The sequence below is a fragment of the Microcaecilia unicolor genome, chromosome 9 (assembly GCF_901765095.1).
Source record: "Microcaecilia unicolor chromosome 9, aMicUni1.1, whole genome shotgun sequence".
Classification (NCBI taxonomy): domain Eukaryota; kingdom Metazoa; phylum Chordata; class Amphibia; order Gymnophiona; family Siphonopidae; genus Microcaecilia; species Microcaecilia unicolor.
The window spans coordinates 86,731,371-86,745,604 of NC_044039.1; the positions used below are offsets into that span (position 1 = coordinate 86,731,371).

The 14,234-nt window shown below is 40.9% G+C and overlaps 1 protein-coding gene across 2 annotated transcripts in view; it reads right to left on the minus strand.

Annotated features, from left to right (window-relative positions):
* The window catches only part of ARNTL2 (aryl hydrocarbon receptor nuclear translocator like 2), a 190,119-nt gene that overhangs the window by 46,713 nt on the left and 129,172 nt on the right, over positions 1 to 14,234 (minus strand). For both annotated transcript variants that reach the window (XM_030214205.1, XM_030214207.1), the window contains exons 8-10: positions 13,349 to 13,589; positions 975 to 1,081; positions 219 to 369 (exon numbers count right to left, since the gene is read on the minus strand). In XM_030214205.1, coding sequence (XP_030070065.1) covers positions 219 to 369; positions 975 to 1,081; positions 13,349 to 13,589 — 499 coding nt within the window. The remainder of the gene's footprint in view (positions 1 to 218; positions 370 to 974; positions 1,082 to 13,348; positions 13,590 to 14,234) is intronic.

Consider the following 14,234-nt stretch of genomic DNA (forward strand, 5'->3'; position numbering starts at 1 on the left):
TACCCAGGTCTTTCTTTATATTATTAAACACCAGCTGTGTGATGCCATTTAACTGTGCATTAGAAGTCTGAGCTGACATTAGATACCATTACAACATTTACTTTGAAAAAAAATTAAAGATTTTTTTTATATTATTGATCAAATTTGTTCTTATTGAATTACTACTCTATTATCATCAAATAAAATTAGAAGGCAGATTGAAACAATAGATAACTTACGCAACTACAGTGTTGACTGATACAATGTACTCTAATTCTTTGGTCCATGGGTTTATGAAACTAAACCACTGACTTTTTAAAGTTATGAAAGATCCATCTTTTGCTTTAAATTTGTAGGAATTTGTCATAATTTTGTCTTTACTCTGTAGAACTAGAGAAATAAAAAAGATTGTTATCTCGTGATACAATATTACAAGTGAATAGAAAAAATACAATAGATTTAAAATTACCAGAATTTTTGATATATTTAGTACTTTTTGTAATAGAGTAGCAAGAATGTGTTCACCAACCTCCCCGCCACTCGGCAACACCGACACAACTCATTCAAAGCGAATGGGCTGTGTCGGCATTAGCGCACCACCAGCTGCTAGCTCAGCTTAGTAAACAAGGGGGTAAGAATGTTAACATGGCACACAATTTTCAAACTGTCGACTCTCCTACTTAATAGAAAAATTAAATTGAAAACTATGCTAAGAAGGAAACTTTTATTTAAGCATAGGTTTGTTTAATAAATTAGGCCTGACAAAATAGGTGATTCTTATCCTTAGCAAGAGATTTGCAGTACTTCAGCTAGGAGTGAAGAAGCCAAATAAGATGCAGCTTGAACTCTAGAAGTAGTACCATGAAAACTGCCAGGGATTAGCGCCATCAGTTTGAACGTGGAATGGCAATGGGCTAGAAGCATCCACATACATACCTAATAAGTAGGGGAAAACATTTGTATACAGAAATAATTTCAGAGCAGAAATTCCATACCAGCTTTATGCTGATCAGTTAAATGAGTGTAATCATCATGATGGAAGTATTCATAACAGGAAGTTCCTAGAAGTTCTTGAGGCAGGTATCCTAAAATAACTGTTGCACTGTTTAATAGAAAACAGACATGTTTACCATTGCATATATTTCAGAATTATTACACAGTTGTTCCCACAATTCATGAATAAGTCCTGAAATTTATTTATGTGCTGTTAGAAACAGGAAGTCAAGCTTCTCCACATGTAAATAACATTATTTACACATGTAGATTAGCTACACAGGTAAATGGCAATTTTAGAAAGCCGCTATTTACATGTGGAGATGGCACAGAGTGGACTTACCCTCCCCCCCCCCTTTATAAAGGTGTGCTAGCGGCTGCCAGTGCCAATGAATGGGCTGTGTTGGTATTACCGCGGGGGGGGGGGGGGGGGGGATTTAGGTTGGGCCAAAAATATATACAAGTATTACACATTTTACAATGAGAATATATACTTATATACAATAAATTAGGGATTTCCTCAATGGCTTCTACACAGCAATAAGGCATACATATGTTAAATGAAAGTGGTCATTTCAGCCTTGAGAACCACTTCCAGAATTTATGATGTATTTTCTCTATTTTATCATTGAAACAAATCCATTCTTTGAAAATGATTTAAAGTTTAAATTACCCTTTACTCTTAGAGGATTACAGATTGTTTTGCCTAGATTGTAAGCTCTATTGAGCAGGCACTGTCTCTTATGTTTAAAGTACAGAGCTGCATACATCTAGTAGCGCTATACAAGTGATCAGTAGTAGTAATTGCAGTAGTTTTGTTGCTTTAGCAAAAAGATTAGTTAACAGTTCCCTATAGGGTTCTATGATATATTTGTACAATGTAATTAAAGCTATATGTTTACAGACTGCAGTTGGAACAAAACAAAAATACACAAGTTTAAAAAAATCTCTTAATATCTCCCATAGGATGTTGAAAAGAAATTATTCATAAGAGTTTGATGAGAATGTCCATCTGGGGGCAAATCCTTCGAAATGAGATATCGCACATTCCAGTCACCCAGCTTTGGACTATTTCTACCTGTTCAACTACCTTCCCCTCCCCCTGCAATACAACTACCTCTCTTCAGATCTCCGCCTCCCACAGATTAAGAAGTCTCTGTATCCTGAACATCTATCTGTGAGTAAATTATCTGTGATTTATCCAATAAAAGAGACTTCATAAAATAATAGAGACTTCAGGTGATTGCTGTGCCAGGGTTATACTCCATGATATTGGGGCTTCTAATTACCAAGCTCCAAGAGTCATGACAAAGTGGGAACAACTTTGGCATGAGGGGAAAAACTGTGAAGACCAAGTTTCAAAATGGGCTACAATGCACTAAAGGTTAGAGAAAAACAATGCTCCCAAATAGACCAATGTATTTCTATAAGAGAAGCAGTTCCAGCTTCTGCAGCATTTATAAACTTTGATACACAAACATATCAGTGAATTGCTCCTCCCTCTCTATGCTCTCCTAAACACAGAGAAACAAAGCCAACACAGACATGTTTTTGAACAGTTTAAGTCTTACTTGAGCCATCATCAATTTCGAGTAGACCACCACTAATTATTCAACATGGATGAACATTTCCTCTGGGGTTCCACAGGGTTCTGCCTTGTCTACAATGCTATTTAACATCTACATTGTACCTGTTTTTAATTTACTTTCTTGTGTAGGTGTCTAGTATTGGTTATATGTGGATGGTAATGCAAGTTTTTCTCCTAATTCATCTATAACTGCATTTGTTGATTATCTATGCCTGTGTTTAAGAGCCATTAAGGCATGGATATCTGCTAATTGCTTTTGCTTAAATATGAGTAAGACTTGAGTTTTGTTTCTATCTAGATATGCCGCACAGCCTTGGTCTGAGTGGTTTGTTTGATTGATGGAATTAATATTCCCAATATGAAAGACATGCAGCATTTAGGGATTTGGCTAGACTTGTCTTTTCATCCTCACTTAAAAACTACAATACACATTAGATTTTATAACCTTAAACTCGTCTGTCACTTATATGATTTTCTGTTCCCTTAAAACTTTTGGGGCCCTTTTACTAAGCTGCAGTAAAAGGGGTCCTGTGCTAGCGGTGGCAGCTGTTTTTCCTGCGTGCCTTGGCCCCTTTTACCGCAGCAGGTGAAAATAATCAAAAATGAAATGGCCGTGCGGTAAGTTTGCACTTGCCGCCACCCATTGGACTCCCACTCTAACCTTGGAGGTAACCGGGCAGCTCTTGACACTTCCTGATTACCGCTGGGTAACCCCTGTGGAAATATTTTTTCAGTATTTCTGCTAGCGCCGGAAATGGTGCATTTTGGGAACGGCACTACTGCCGGCACCTGCAATGTGCCGGCAGGTTGCCACGTGGCAATGATGTAGCTACAGGTGGGCTTGGGTGGATTTGTGGCTCGGGCCCACCCAGTGGTGGCATCACATTGCTCTCTCCCCTCTTTCCTCTATGGAGTCCCGGCATTTGCGCACCTGTCTCTGAAAGCTGTCCTTCCCCGGTGTACTGTACAGGCATCCTCGGCACCTGCGATTCATTCTCGATGCTTGCGCTAGCCTGGCAGGCTTCCATCTGCCGCATCCCGCCCTCACTGATATCATTGCCTGTTTCCTGTCCGGCGGGGCACAGCAGATAGAAGCCTGCAGGGCCAGCACAAGCAGCGAGAATGAATTACTGTTGGTGCAGAAGACACCTGTACGATACACCAGGGAAGGACAGGGTTCAGAGACGGGAGTGCAGATGCTGGGATGATGCCGCGGTGGGGGGGGGTGTAGGGTAGGTGAAAAATATCTGTATTTTATAAATATCTCCAGGAACATTTTTTTTTTTGGGGGGGGGGGGGGGGGGTTGTGGAAGGGCCCATCCAAAATGCTGAGTGGCTACACCTCTGCCACACGGCAACCCTTTAGTAAAAGGGCCCCTTAGGATAGTAATTTGATTTGATCATACCGCATCTGGATTATTGCAAATGCACTTTATTTGTATTTACCTTTGCTCATCTTTGTACTTTACAGTTAGTACAGAATGCTGCAACCCAATTAATATTTGGAATAACTCATTATGAACACTCCTGTTTTGTTCAAATTACACTGGCTGCTTTTACTATGCTGTATTTGTTTCAAAATTTTATTTTTGATTCATAAAGCATTGTATCATGAGGCTATTTTGGCCATCACAACCTCTTTGAGAATCTATCATCCATCTAGATCCCTTCACTCTGCTGATAAAAGTCCCTTAGATGTACCTCATTCCATTAAGTTAGAGTTCAAGAATATTGTGTTACCATTTTTAGCATGGCTGGCCCCATGCTTTAGGATTCTTCGTCATCTTCATTAAGGTTAATTTCCAGTCCAACAACTGAAAGCTCATTTAGGGTCCTGTTTACTAAGCAGTGTTATAGGCAGCTAAGTTTGCCTGAGTTCCTGCAATGCATCTTCAATCTGGCTCTTTATGTTTATTTATGTTTATTTGAATTTGCTTAGACCACCTTTTTTTACAAAGTAAATCAAAGAGACTTACAAATGAAAGTTACAGTAGTAAGGAACTACATAAAGATATGGTAAAGAATCAATCATAAACCAAACATACTAGATACAGTGAAGAGTAGGGAGAGGAGTAGGGTGGGGAGGGGTCAGCAAAGGAGAAACATCAAAAATCATATCAATGGGAATCATGTCATTGACTACAGATAGTTCCCCTGAGCAGCTAGAAAAGAAATGTTTAGTCTATTAAATTAATTTAATGTCACAGAAAAGGTGACTTTTCAAGCCTATTTTAAAATTATTAAAAGAGGTCTCAGATCTAAGGGTAAGCGGAAGTTGTTCCATAGAAATGGGGCTAAAAGCTCTTCCTTGTAGACTCATAGTAAGCCTGGGATGGTTTTGGGAGAACAAACCTGTGATCGTTTATTGAATTATGGAGTCGAACTGGAGAGTAAGAAATTGTTAGTCTAGCAAGCAAGATACTCAGGAATACTGGCATGAAGAGCTTTATGTGCCAATGTGAGACTTTTATATTTAATCCTTTGTTCTACAGGAAGCCAATGTAATTTCCGAAGTAGAGGGGAAATGTGGTCTCTTTGTAGATAATAAACACAGTTATGCACCCTGGAGTAGAGTCAAAGGGCAAACGCCATAAATCGTGAGGCCCAGGAACTTATGATGTGAACTGATATCCTTACGGGCAAAACAGGCCTGGGAAAGGAGGAAGCCTAAACAAATATGGGAATGTGGTTTAGCAGATGAGAAAAACCATATGACTTTGAAAGAAGGCAGGATGATCCTGGGTAAGATAACTTGTTGAAGCATTGTAAATCATTGTTAAACACAAGTGTATAAAAATAGCTGTTTTAGTCCAGTATGTTGGAGTGATAAGATACAGCCAGCAAATTTATGCAGTAGTTTTATCCTCCCATGAGAAAATATTAATTGTATCAATATACTTGGTAAGTGAATAAAAATACTCTCTCATAGACGTGCAGCCTTGGTCTTTTATCTCTGCAAATTGTGGGTAACTGATATATGAAGATTTGTAGAGGTGGTAAAAAGACCTAAACATTTAAGGATGTTTAATTCATCTTCTCTTCACACCAAATAACATGGGTGTAGCTGTATTCTGAAGTGTTTGGAGTATTTTGAGCTCAAAATTTAGGGATGCCTGCATATACTGCATTGTAGTAATTGAGCATAGAATCAATAAACACATGAAAAAGAGATTGTAAAGAAGAAGAGTCAATATAGCTGCAGACTGATCTGATTTTATGGAGTGCATAGAAGCCATATTTCAGAACTGATATTTGTGCCAAAACATTATATCCAAAATAACACCCATATACTTAATTGGTCAACTGGTTGCACAGGTTGCCTTAATAAAATGGGGGTCAGGGAAGGAGTACTAAAATAACCAGTTATCCAACAGGCTGGGTTTTTTTTTAGGGTTGAGAACCAAGTGATGTTCTTTCAGCCAGATCACAGCCTTATCTAGACAAGATTGAAGTGGCAAAATAACAAGGTTATTAGTTAATGTATGTCACGAAACACCTAGCCACCCGCTTGGGGTTAGCCCGCGGTCACTTAGAGGTTCTATCCCCAGCACAGCTTGGGTCCACCTGCACCTGCTGCTTGTGCTCTACACTAGCAACTTCCTCCCACCAACTGGGTCACAATTGCCTCTGGGCGAGTCTCCCACTCTCAAATTATCCCCAGTGATTTCTAGGTTACTGGAGCCACACTCCAAGTGGTCCCACAGTTCCCACAAAGCACTCACAGACCCAACACACAAACCACCAGGATTCTATATCAGTCCAGACAGAGAAGCAAACTAAATCAGTGGTTCCCAAACTATGCGCTGCAGTGAATTCTCAGGGGTGCCACGGCGCATCACTCCCTACTTTCCCCTCCTGCAAGTCTGGCATCTGTTGCTTCCTGCTTCTTCCCCTGCCACCACTGCAGTGCTTGCAGCTTACATTTTCAGGCCATCCGTGATTCACACAGGCATTGTGAAGACTTCCCTCTGCCATGTCTGGCCCTCGCAACAGGAAGTTGCACCAGAGAGGGCCGGACGCGGCAGACTGAGAAGGCCCTGGAGTGCCTGTGTGAATTGCAAACATCCTGAAAATATAAGCTGCAAGCACTGCAGTGGCGGCGGGCGAAGGAGAAGGAAGCGGCAGCAATCCTGGACCTGCAGGAAAGAAGGTAGCAAGTGATGCTGGATTTCGGGAAGGCAGAGGTGTACCGGTGTGAGAAGAGGGGGCTACAGGGAGGCAGAAGTGTGTTAGTGTGAGAGGAGGGGGCTGCAGGGAGGTAGAGGTGTGGGGATGCAGGGAAAGGGAGACCTATATGGCCGGGAGGGTGCAGAGACCCATGTGGCTGGGGGAGGGGGGTTTCCATGGAGACCGATGTGGCCAGGGAGGGGTGCCGTGAACCGAAAAAGTTTGGGAAACCCTGAACTAAATATTGTTTATTGCCTTTTCAAAATTGAACAGTGGAACAAAATAGTGCAATTAGCAAACAATAAGAGGTAACTGCAATATGGATCAATTATAACACTAACTAAATATTTGCTTACTTTTCTGAAAAGTACCTGGGATGATCAGGATATATAACTGTTTGTTTACTGAACCTCAGCAAAGAGATCTGTCTCTCTTTTCTCCCAGGCTAAGACTGAACTCAAAACCAGTAAAGTCCAAATGAGATGAGCTCCTGGACCAATCAGAGCCAAGTCAATAAGATTTCAAATATATATTGCTTCTTGCTTTCTGTTTGTGTCAAACTAAAGAAAAAACACTCAGTTCTCTGTAACAGCTTTAGAGCAAAGAAACACCACCTGCTGGCCAAATAGGAGAAATACATTTCAGAACATAATGCAGGAAAATATCCAATACATTTTACAGGCTTAAAATACACTGTTTCTTCACAATGTATAATGAATCAAGAAATATCATCTGCACAGAAATACACACTTATGCCAGATGATTGGATTAGTGTAGCAAGAGGACTCAAGAAGAGAATGAAAAGGATAGAGGAAAGTATAGACCCTTGCAGGACTTCACTTGATAAGGCATAAGTCTCTGACTGTATCTGATAATGCAACCCAGAAGGTGCGGTTTTGGAGAAATGAAGTAAACCAGTCACCGCTATAGAAAGCAGCTATTGGAGAAGAAGCGTGTGAATAGCAGCTTCAAAAGCTGCTGACAGGTCTATAGTTACTGCAAGGGCTATAAAGCCTTGATCAAGATTACTGAAGATACCTCCGCTTCCAATTCCTCCATCCATGCTTGCAAATTGGCCTTCTATGCACATCACCACCAAAACTCTCAGAGCACTTAGATACCAGGCTTCTCTCCACGTGCAATGAACTGCAGCCTTCCTCCTCCATTGAAGCTGTGCCACTTTGGCTCCTGTTTACCAACTATTCTTCTGAACAAGGAGCTGGTTTACCTTCATCCGGTTTCCTCTTAGATATCATGCCGTACCAGGCAACATCCCAAACTAATTGTACAGCTAAGGTAGGTAAGGATCACCTTCAAACTTTTTCTCAGAGGGAATCTGCTCAGGCTTGAGTCAGAACGCCTATATTAGGTGTCTATCTTTTACAATGATGCCACTTTTCCTCCACTTTCTGTGACCTTCATTTAACCCCTTTGGTCAGACTCTAAGGTCACCTGGCTGGGGCCAGACCTAGCCCTTTTTTCCCTCCATGGAGTTTAAACATTTCTGGAACTCGTGTTAAACAAAAGTTCCATATGCATCAACAAAAATGTCCAGGAAGTTTTCCTTTAATTCAAACTTGTTTGTAATAAGATACTCAAAACACCTGCCCACCTGCGTTGCTTTGATTGCAGCTACATTCACCCACAGGCAAGAAATGTCTTAACCATCTCAAAATGAATGCATTGTATAAAAACCACAATGGGGGGAGGGGAAGGAAATTTGGTAGCTTATAACATACACTGCAGCTTTCAAACTCTGGTCCAGCTTCCTTTGGTTTGGCCTCCCAGCAGAAAGACCTATGAAATGCTAGAAAAGCTTACTATTCAAACTTAAATTGGTAATTCTCATCTTAATCAGAAAAAATTATTAAAAATTGTGAATAGTTTAATCATCTCTTCAAATTCTTTTAGATATATCAACCTAACGTGGATACTTTAGCTATGTATTTCTCAGAAAAGATCAACAAGATACATCATTCACTGCTTCTAGAATAACAGACACACACTGTTACCTGCCTACGAGTCAGGTTTGTCCAGTTGATGGGACTTGGTCTACATTTAATGTTGTTGATGAAGATGAAGTTATAATTTTTCTTTTTAGACTGCTGAAATCCCAACGTTCCTTTGACAATTATTTAGTCATTCTTCCGTGGAATGCTCCCCAAATGATGATACAATGGGTTACCTTTTTTTAATGATCTTCTTGAGATTGGGTTACTTTTCTTTTTCAACAGGTATAATAGTCCTTACTCCCATCCCCCAAATCATCTAGCTTGGATCTGGCTGAACTTTCTAGTTATAGACCAGTTGCCAATATACCTCTATTAAAAATCTAGACAGTAGGGAGATCTCAAAAATAGCACATATAAATGTCTGTATTTATACAGAGGAAAGGCCTCGAGAAGCCCCTAGCATACAAGCAAAGCTTAAGGGGCTGGACTTCATCATCATTGGCCAGAAAACCTCTGTAGCGAATCTAAATGGTGTTATCAGTTCAATTACTTCACTTGATACAGCAAGGTTCACACCGAGTTTCACTTAACTTAGTCAGGTGTTTTATCGTGCAGGTTCTTCCTACACCTTGACCAACGAAGGCCACCGTTTCATGGACCTGCCTCAGGGTTCAGTGGTCCGTGTGTATTCTACGCATCGATAGTCATTCAGAAGACTATCTGAATGACTATCGATGTAATGCATTGCCAAAAGCTGTGAAAACAATCTACGACCATCTAAACTTCAGGAAATCACTAAAAACCAACCTGTTCAAAAAGGCTTACCCTACCGACCCACCATAAATCCCTACACCCGGCATCACAGCAAAACCAATGATCGTCCTGGACAATTCACTACCTTCCCTCTCTTCGACCCCCATGGTGCCTGAAACATACCTACCTATTCAACAACAACAAAACCTGTAATTGTTTCTCTACCGGACTTGGCAAACGCCTTTACGGGACTATGTAAGCCACACTGAGCATGCAAATAGGTTGGAAAATGAGGGATACAAATGTAGCAAGTAAATAAATAAACTTCTATACCCATTACAAGCTTTACCCATTTGGGTTCAGTGTAAGGAAGAGTTGGCCTTAAAGACCATTTTTCGTTAAGTTTATTTGGCGGAGACAGGCAGAATTGGGTATTCTAAATTAATTCTACATAAGGCCCAGGGAGGGTTGAACTTTCTGGACGTCCGAATATATAACGTGGCAACACTGATGCTGGATTCATGAGATGGTCACGGGAGTTCAGAATCTTTCCCCTTGGATTTGCTGCAGTCATGGTGCCCGCCTTATTCTCTGGTAAATCTCTTGCACGGTGACCCTACTTCTGTGCAAGACTTTCAGGGAAAGACCCTTTTTTCTGAAACCATTTCGACAAGCATGGAGGTGGTGGAGGAAGAGGTCACAAGATACCCCCCCCCCCCTGCAGGCATCATGTTTTCTTACACTGATGGGCAATACAGCTTTTCCTGCAGGGCTGGGTGCTTTGAGTTTCTAGCTCTGGAAGGCCTGGGGATGTTCCTCTTTTTATCAGATTTTGAGAGGGGGGGGGAGGAGCTTCCCTTTGTTTGACCAACTTCAGAGGCACTGGGACCTACTCCGTACCAATCAATGGGGTTTTTTTTCAGGCCCGTGACTACTTAAGAAGCGATGTGAGGAGAAGACGGCTCTGTGTTCACTTTTCGTTTGGCTTTAACCCAAGTCCCTGATGAAAGATTTTTTGAAACCCGCGGTGTCGGGCATCTCCAGGGGAAGCTGGCCAACTGGTCTTAGTTATGAACAAATTAAAGTAAAGTGACAGTCGTCAACAATATTTTTCAGATAAGTTTTGTATTTTTTAACTTCAGTTGTTTGTGTAGTAGCACTAAGCACATTAAATATAGCACTTTTGAAAAAATATGAGTAGCCCGATGAAAGAGGTGCTATGCCACTCGGCAATAAAACAATATTGCCTAAAAAATAGTGGTTGTTGCTGAGGGTACTCTTTAAAAATTTTTTTAAAGAGTACCCTCTTTAAAACTATCCCCTCAACTTCCACCAAAAGTTGCGAAATATAGCTTTTTCCTACAGATTTTGACTAAAATCATTTTACTGGGTTTTGTTTTAGTTTATTTATGACGGTTTTTAGTTGAATATCTGAGATCTAAAAATGGGTGAGTTTGCCTTTTTTTCCAATAAAATTTGGGTTTTATCATATTTCAATAACAACATTGAATAAATACATAGTAAGTTACCTGGAAACTCTGACTGGCTAAGCTTCACAAAAATGAGCCCTGGTCTGCTTGGCTTTTTGGGACCACACCTGACTTCCCCCCCCCCCCCCCCCCCCAAATCTGAGAGTCTCATGGACACAATATTTAGCATCAGTCTTTGTATTCACAGGTGGTACAGGGGAGGTCGTTCTCCCATATTCTCGTCTGTCTTTGAGGACATCATGGATGGGCAGTAACAACTTCCTGGTTAAATGAGGAACTGAAGATTATCCAGCATATGAAGTCTGTAAAAATGGTATCTTCTAGGAAAGACTTTCACCTTTTTTCATGAACGGGAGACCTTCAATTCCTGATCAGATCTATTCCTAACTGCAATGCAGGACCTGTGGCAAAGGAAAATTGTGGCGGGGATGCTGAGCAATAGTGATCATCAATGCAATCAAATTTGATATTTGCCAGAGGGAGAATATTAAAGAAACTACCACAGAAGCATTTAACTTGATAACATGAAGAAATTACTTAGAAAACAGCTAAAAGGAACAGTTGCAAATGTCCATAGCTTGCATGAGGTATGGACATCGTTTAAAAATATTACAGCAGCTCAGTACAAACATATTCCACACATTAAAAAATATTGAAGAAAAGACCAAGCAACTGCCAGCATAGTTAAAAGATAAGGAGCATAAAGCATTTAAAGCCAAGAGGACATCATTCAAAAAACAGAAGACAAACAACTGAAGAAAATAGGAAAAGGCATAAGCATAGGCAAGTCAGATATAAAGGAACGCACAAAGAAAATTTGAAAAGAAGCTCGACACAAGCAAAAATTCATAATAAAAATGTTATCTAGTGCATTTGAATCAAGAAGCCTGTGAGGGACTTTGGTGATGCTTATATACTTACTAGTGGAACCATGCCCGTTTCCTCAACAATGAAACAGGCCCTAGGAAGGCTGTCATGTAAGCTTTTTTTTTTTTCTCTCTCCCCTGCTCTCCCCTCCATTCCAGTGATTCTTCCCTCCCCTCCCATGTCCAGCGATTCTCTTCTTCCCTGCCCTCCCATCCGTGTCCTGTGATTCTCTCCTCTACTGTCCTCCCATCCCATCCATGTCCATCAATTCTCCTCCCCTCCCCTTCCCTCCCTCCCCTCGATGTCCCGCAATTCTCTCCTCCCATCGATTTGTACCTGAACGTTCTCTGGCTGGATGGCGCTGGCTTCCATTCCGTTCGTAACATCCCTCCTGACGTCAGCTCGCCTCCAGCGTTCCCTTCCCTCTCACTGTTCCGCCCTCTGATGTCATTACGTCTTGACGCGAGGGTGGGACAGTGAGGAGGAATGGAACGCTTGAGGCTGGCTGATGTCAGACGATGTTACGAACCCAGACAGCCAGCCATGGAACGCTGAAGGTGCAAATTAGTTCAACAAACTGGGACAATCTGAAGGAGCATAAGTTCAATACCCTGTTTACAAAGTGGCTAATCCAAGTCACAAGTATCTGGTAAGATCCCAAAAGAATAAAATAGGTTTTATGCTGCTTCTCCCCGGAATAAGCAGCGGATTTCCCCAAGTCCACCTTAATAATGGATTATGGACGTTTTGTTTAGAACTTGTTCAATTTATTTTTAAACCCTAAGCAAACTGCTTGTACCATACTCTCTGGCAATGAATTCCAGAGTTTAATTATACATTGAGTAAAGAAATATTTCGCTGATTTGTTTTAAATGTACTACTTGGTAACTTCATTGCGTACCTCCTAGCCTTTCTATTTTTGGAAAGAGTAAACAAATAATTCACATCTACCTATTCCACTCCACTCAGTACTGTAAAGACCTCTAGCATATCTCCCCTCGTCTTCTCTTCTCCAACCTGAAGAACCCTAGCCACTTTAGCCTTTCCTCATAGGGAAGTCGCCTCATCCCATTTATCATTTTCGTCGCCCTTCTCTGTACCTGTTCTAATTCTTCTATATCTTTTTTGAGATGCGGTGAATTGCACATAATATTCAAGGTGTGGTCGCAACATAGAGTGATACAAAGGCATTTTCATATTCTCAGGTTTGTTCTCCAATCCTTTCCTAATAATTCCTAACATTCTATTTGCTTTCTTTACTGCCATTGAACAGAGGGTTTCAACATATCAATAATGACACTTAGATTCTTTTCCTGGGTGGTGATTCCTAATGTAGAGCTTTGCATCACATAGCTGTAGTTTGGATTCCCCTTTCCTACATGCATCACATGCCCAGTCTCCCAGTCTCTTGCAATTTTTCACAATCCTCTTGTGATTTAACAACTCTGAATAACTGTTGTCAGCACATTTTTCACCTGTTTCCAGATCATTTATAAATATGTTTTTAAAAAAACAGTAATCCCAGCACAGATCAAGTTACATAAGAAACCTATACTTACCGCTGATCTACATAGATAAATTTTCCATCCATTGTATAACGTGTAATAAACTCTGTTGGTTTGACCTTAATTTCGATGCTATTTTGTGGACCAATGCAGGGATGAAGTCTCCCAACTGCAGCAAGACAGCTAAAGTTATTGCTGTCTTTTTCTGCATCACTTCCTTCTTCCATTCCCATGTTGCTAACAGGCCAGATTCTCAGATAGCCAGTGCAATGAATAGTACAATACTTCCTATGACCTAATCAAAATTAATAAATAACACACATGAACAGATTAGAGACAGGATAATTCACAGCTTTATTTCCCCAGCTTGTGCATCAATATTTTCATTTGTCAACAGGTTAACACAGATACAAATCATATTCACTATAAATACTACAATACTAGATCAGGTACACAGGAGTTTAGGCCTCAAGTGCTGTAAAAACTGATTAGGTTTTCAGGACATCCCTAAAATATGCACGAGATAGATTTACATTTGATAAAGGTTGTATCCATCCATCCATCTATCTCACACATATTCACTAGGAATACCCTGAAAACCTGAACTGTTTGTGGCAGTGGCATAGCCAGACCTGCCATTTTTGGTTGGCCCTTCCAACCCCCCACCACAGAGCCCAGCATCTCCCCTGCCCTACCTAACCACCTCCTTCCATAGCCCAGCATCTCCCTTGCCCTTCCCAACCCCTCCTCCCTCACATATAAGTAAAATAGTTTGTTTCGGTTTTTTAACCTGGGCACCAGTAAAGCAACAGAGGGAGGGCTGCTTTGGCTCTGATTTACATTGCTGTAGAGATTTTTGCTGCAGTCAGTGAAAAAAGAAGCACTTGAGGAATGTGATCACTGCAGGTTCCTGGGTTGGGTCTGGCTCTGGGCAGGTCAC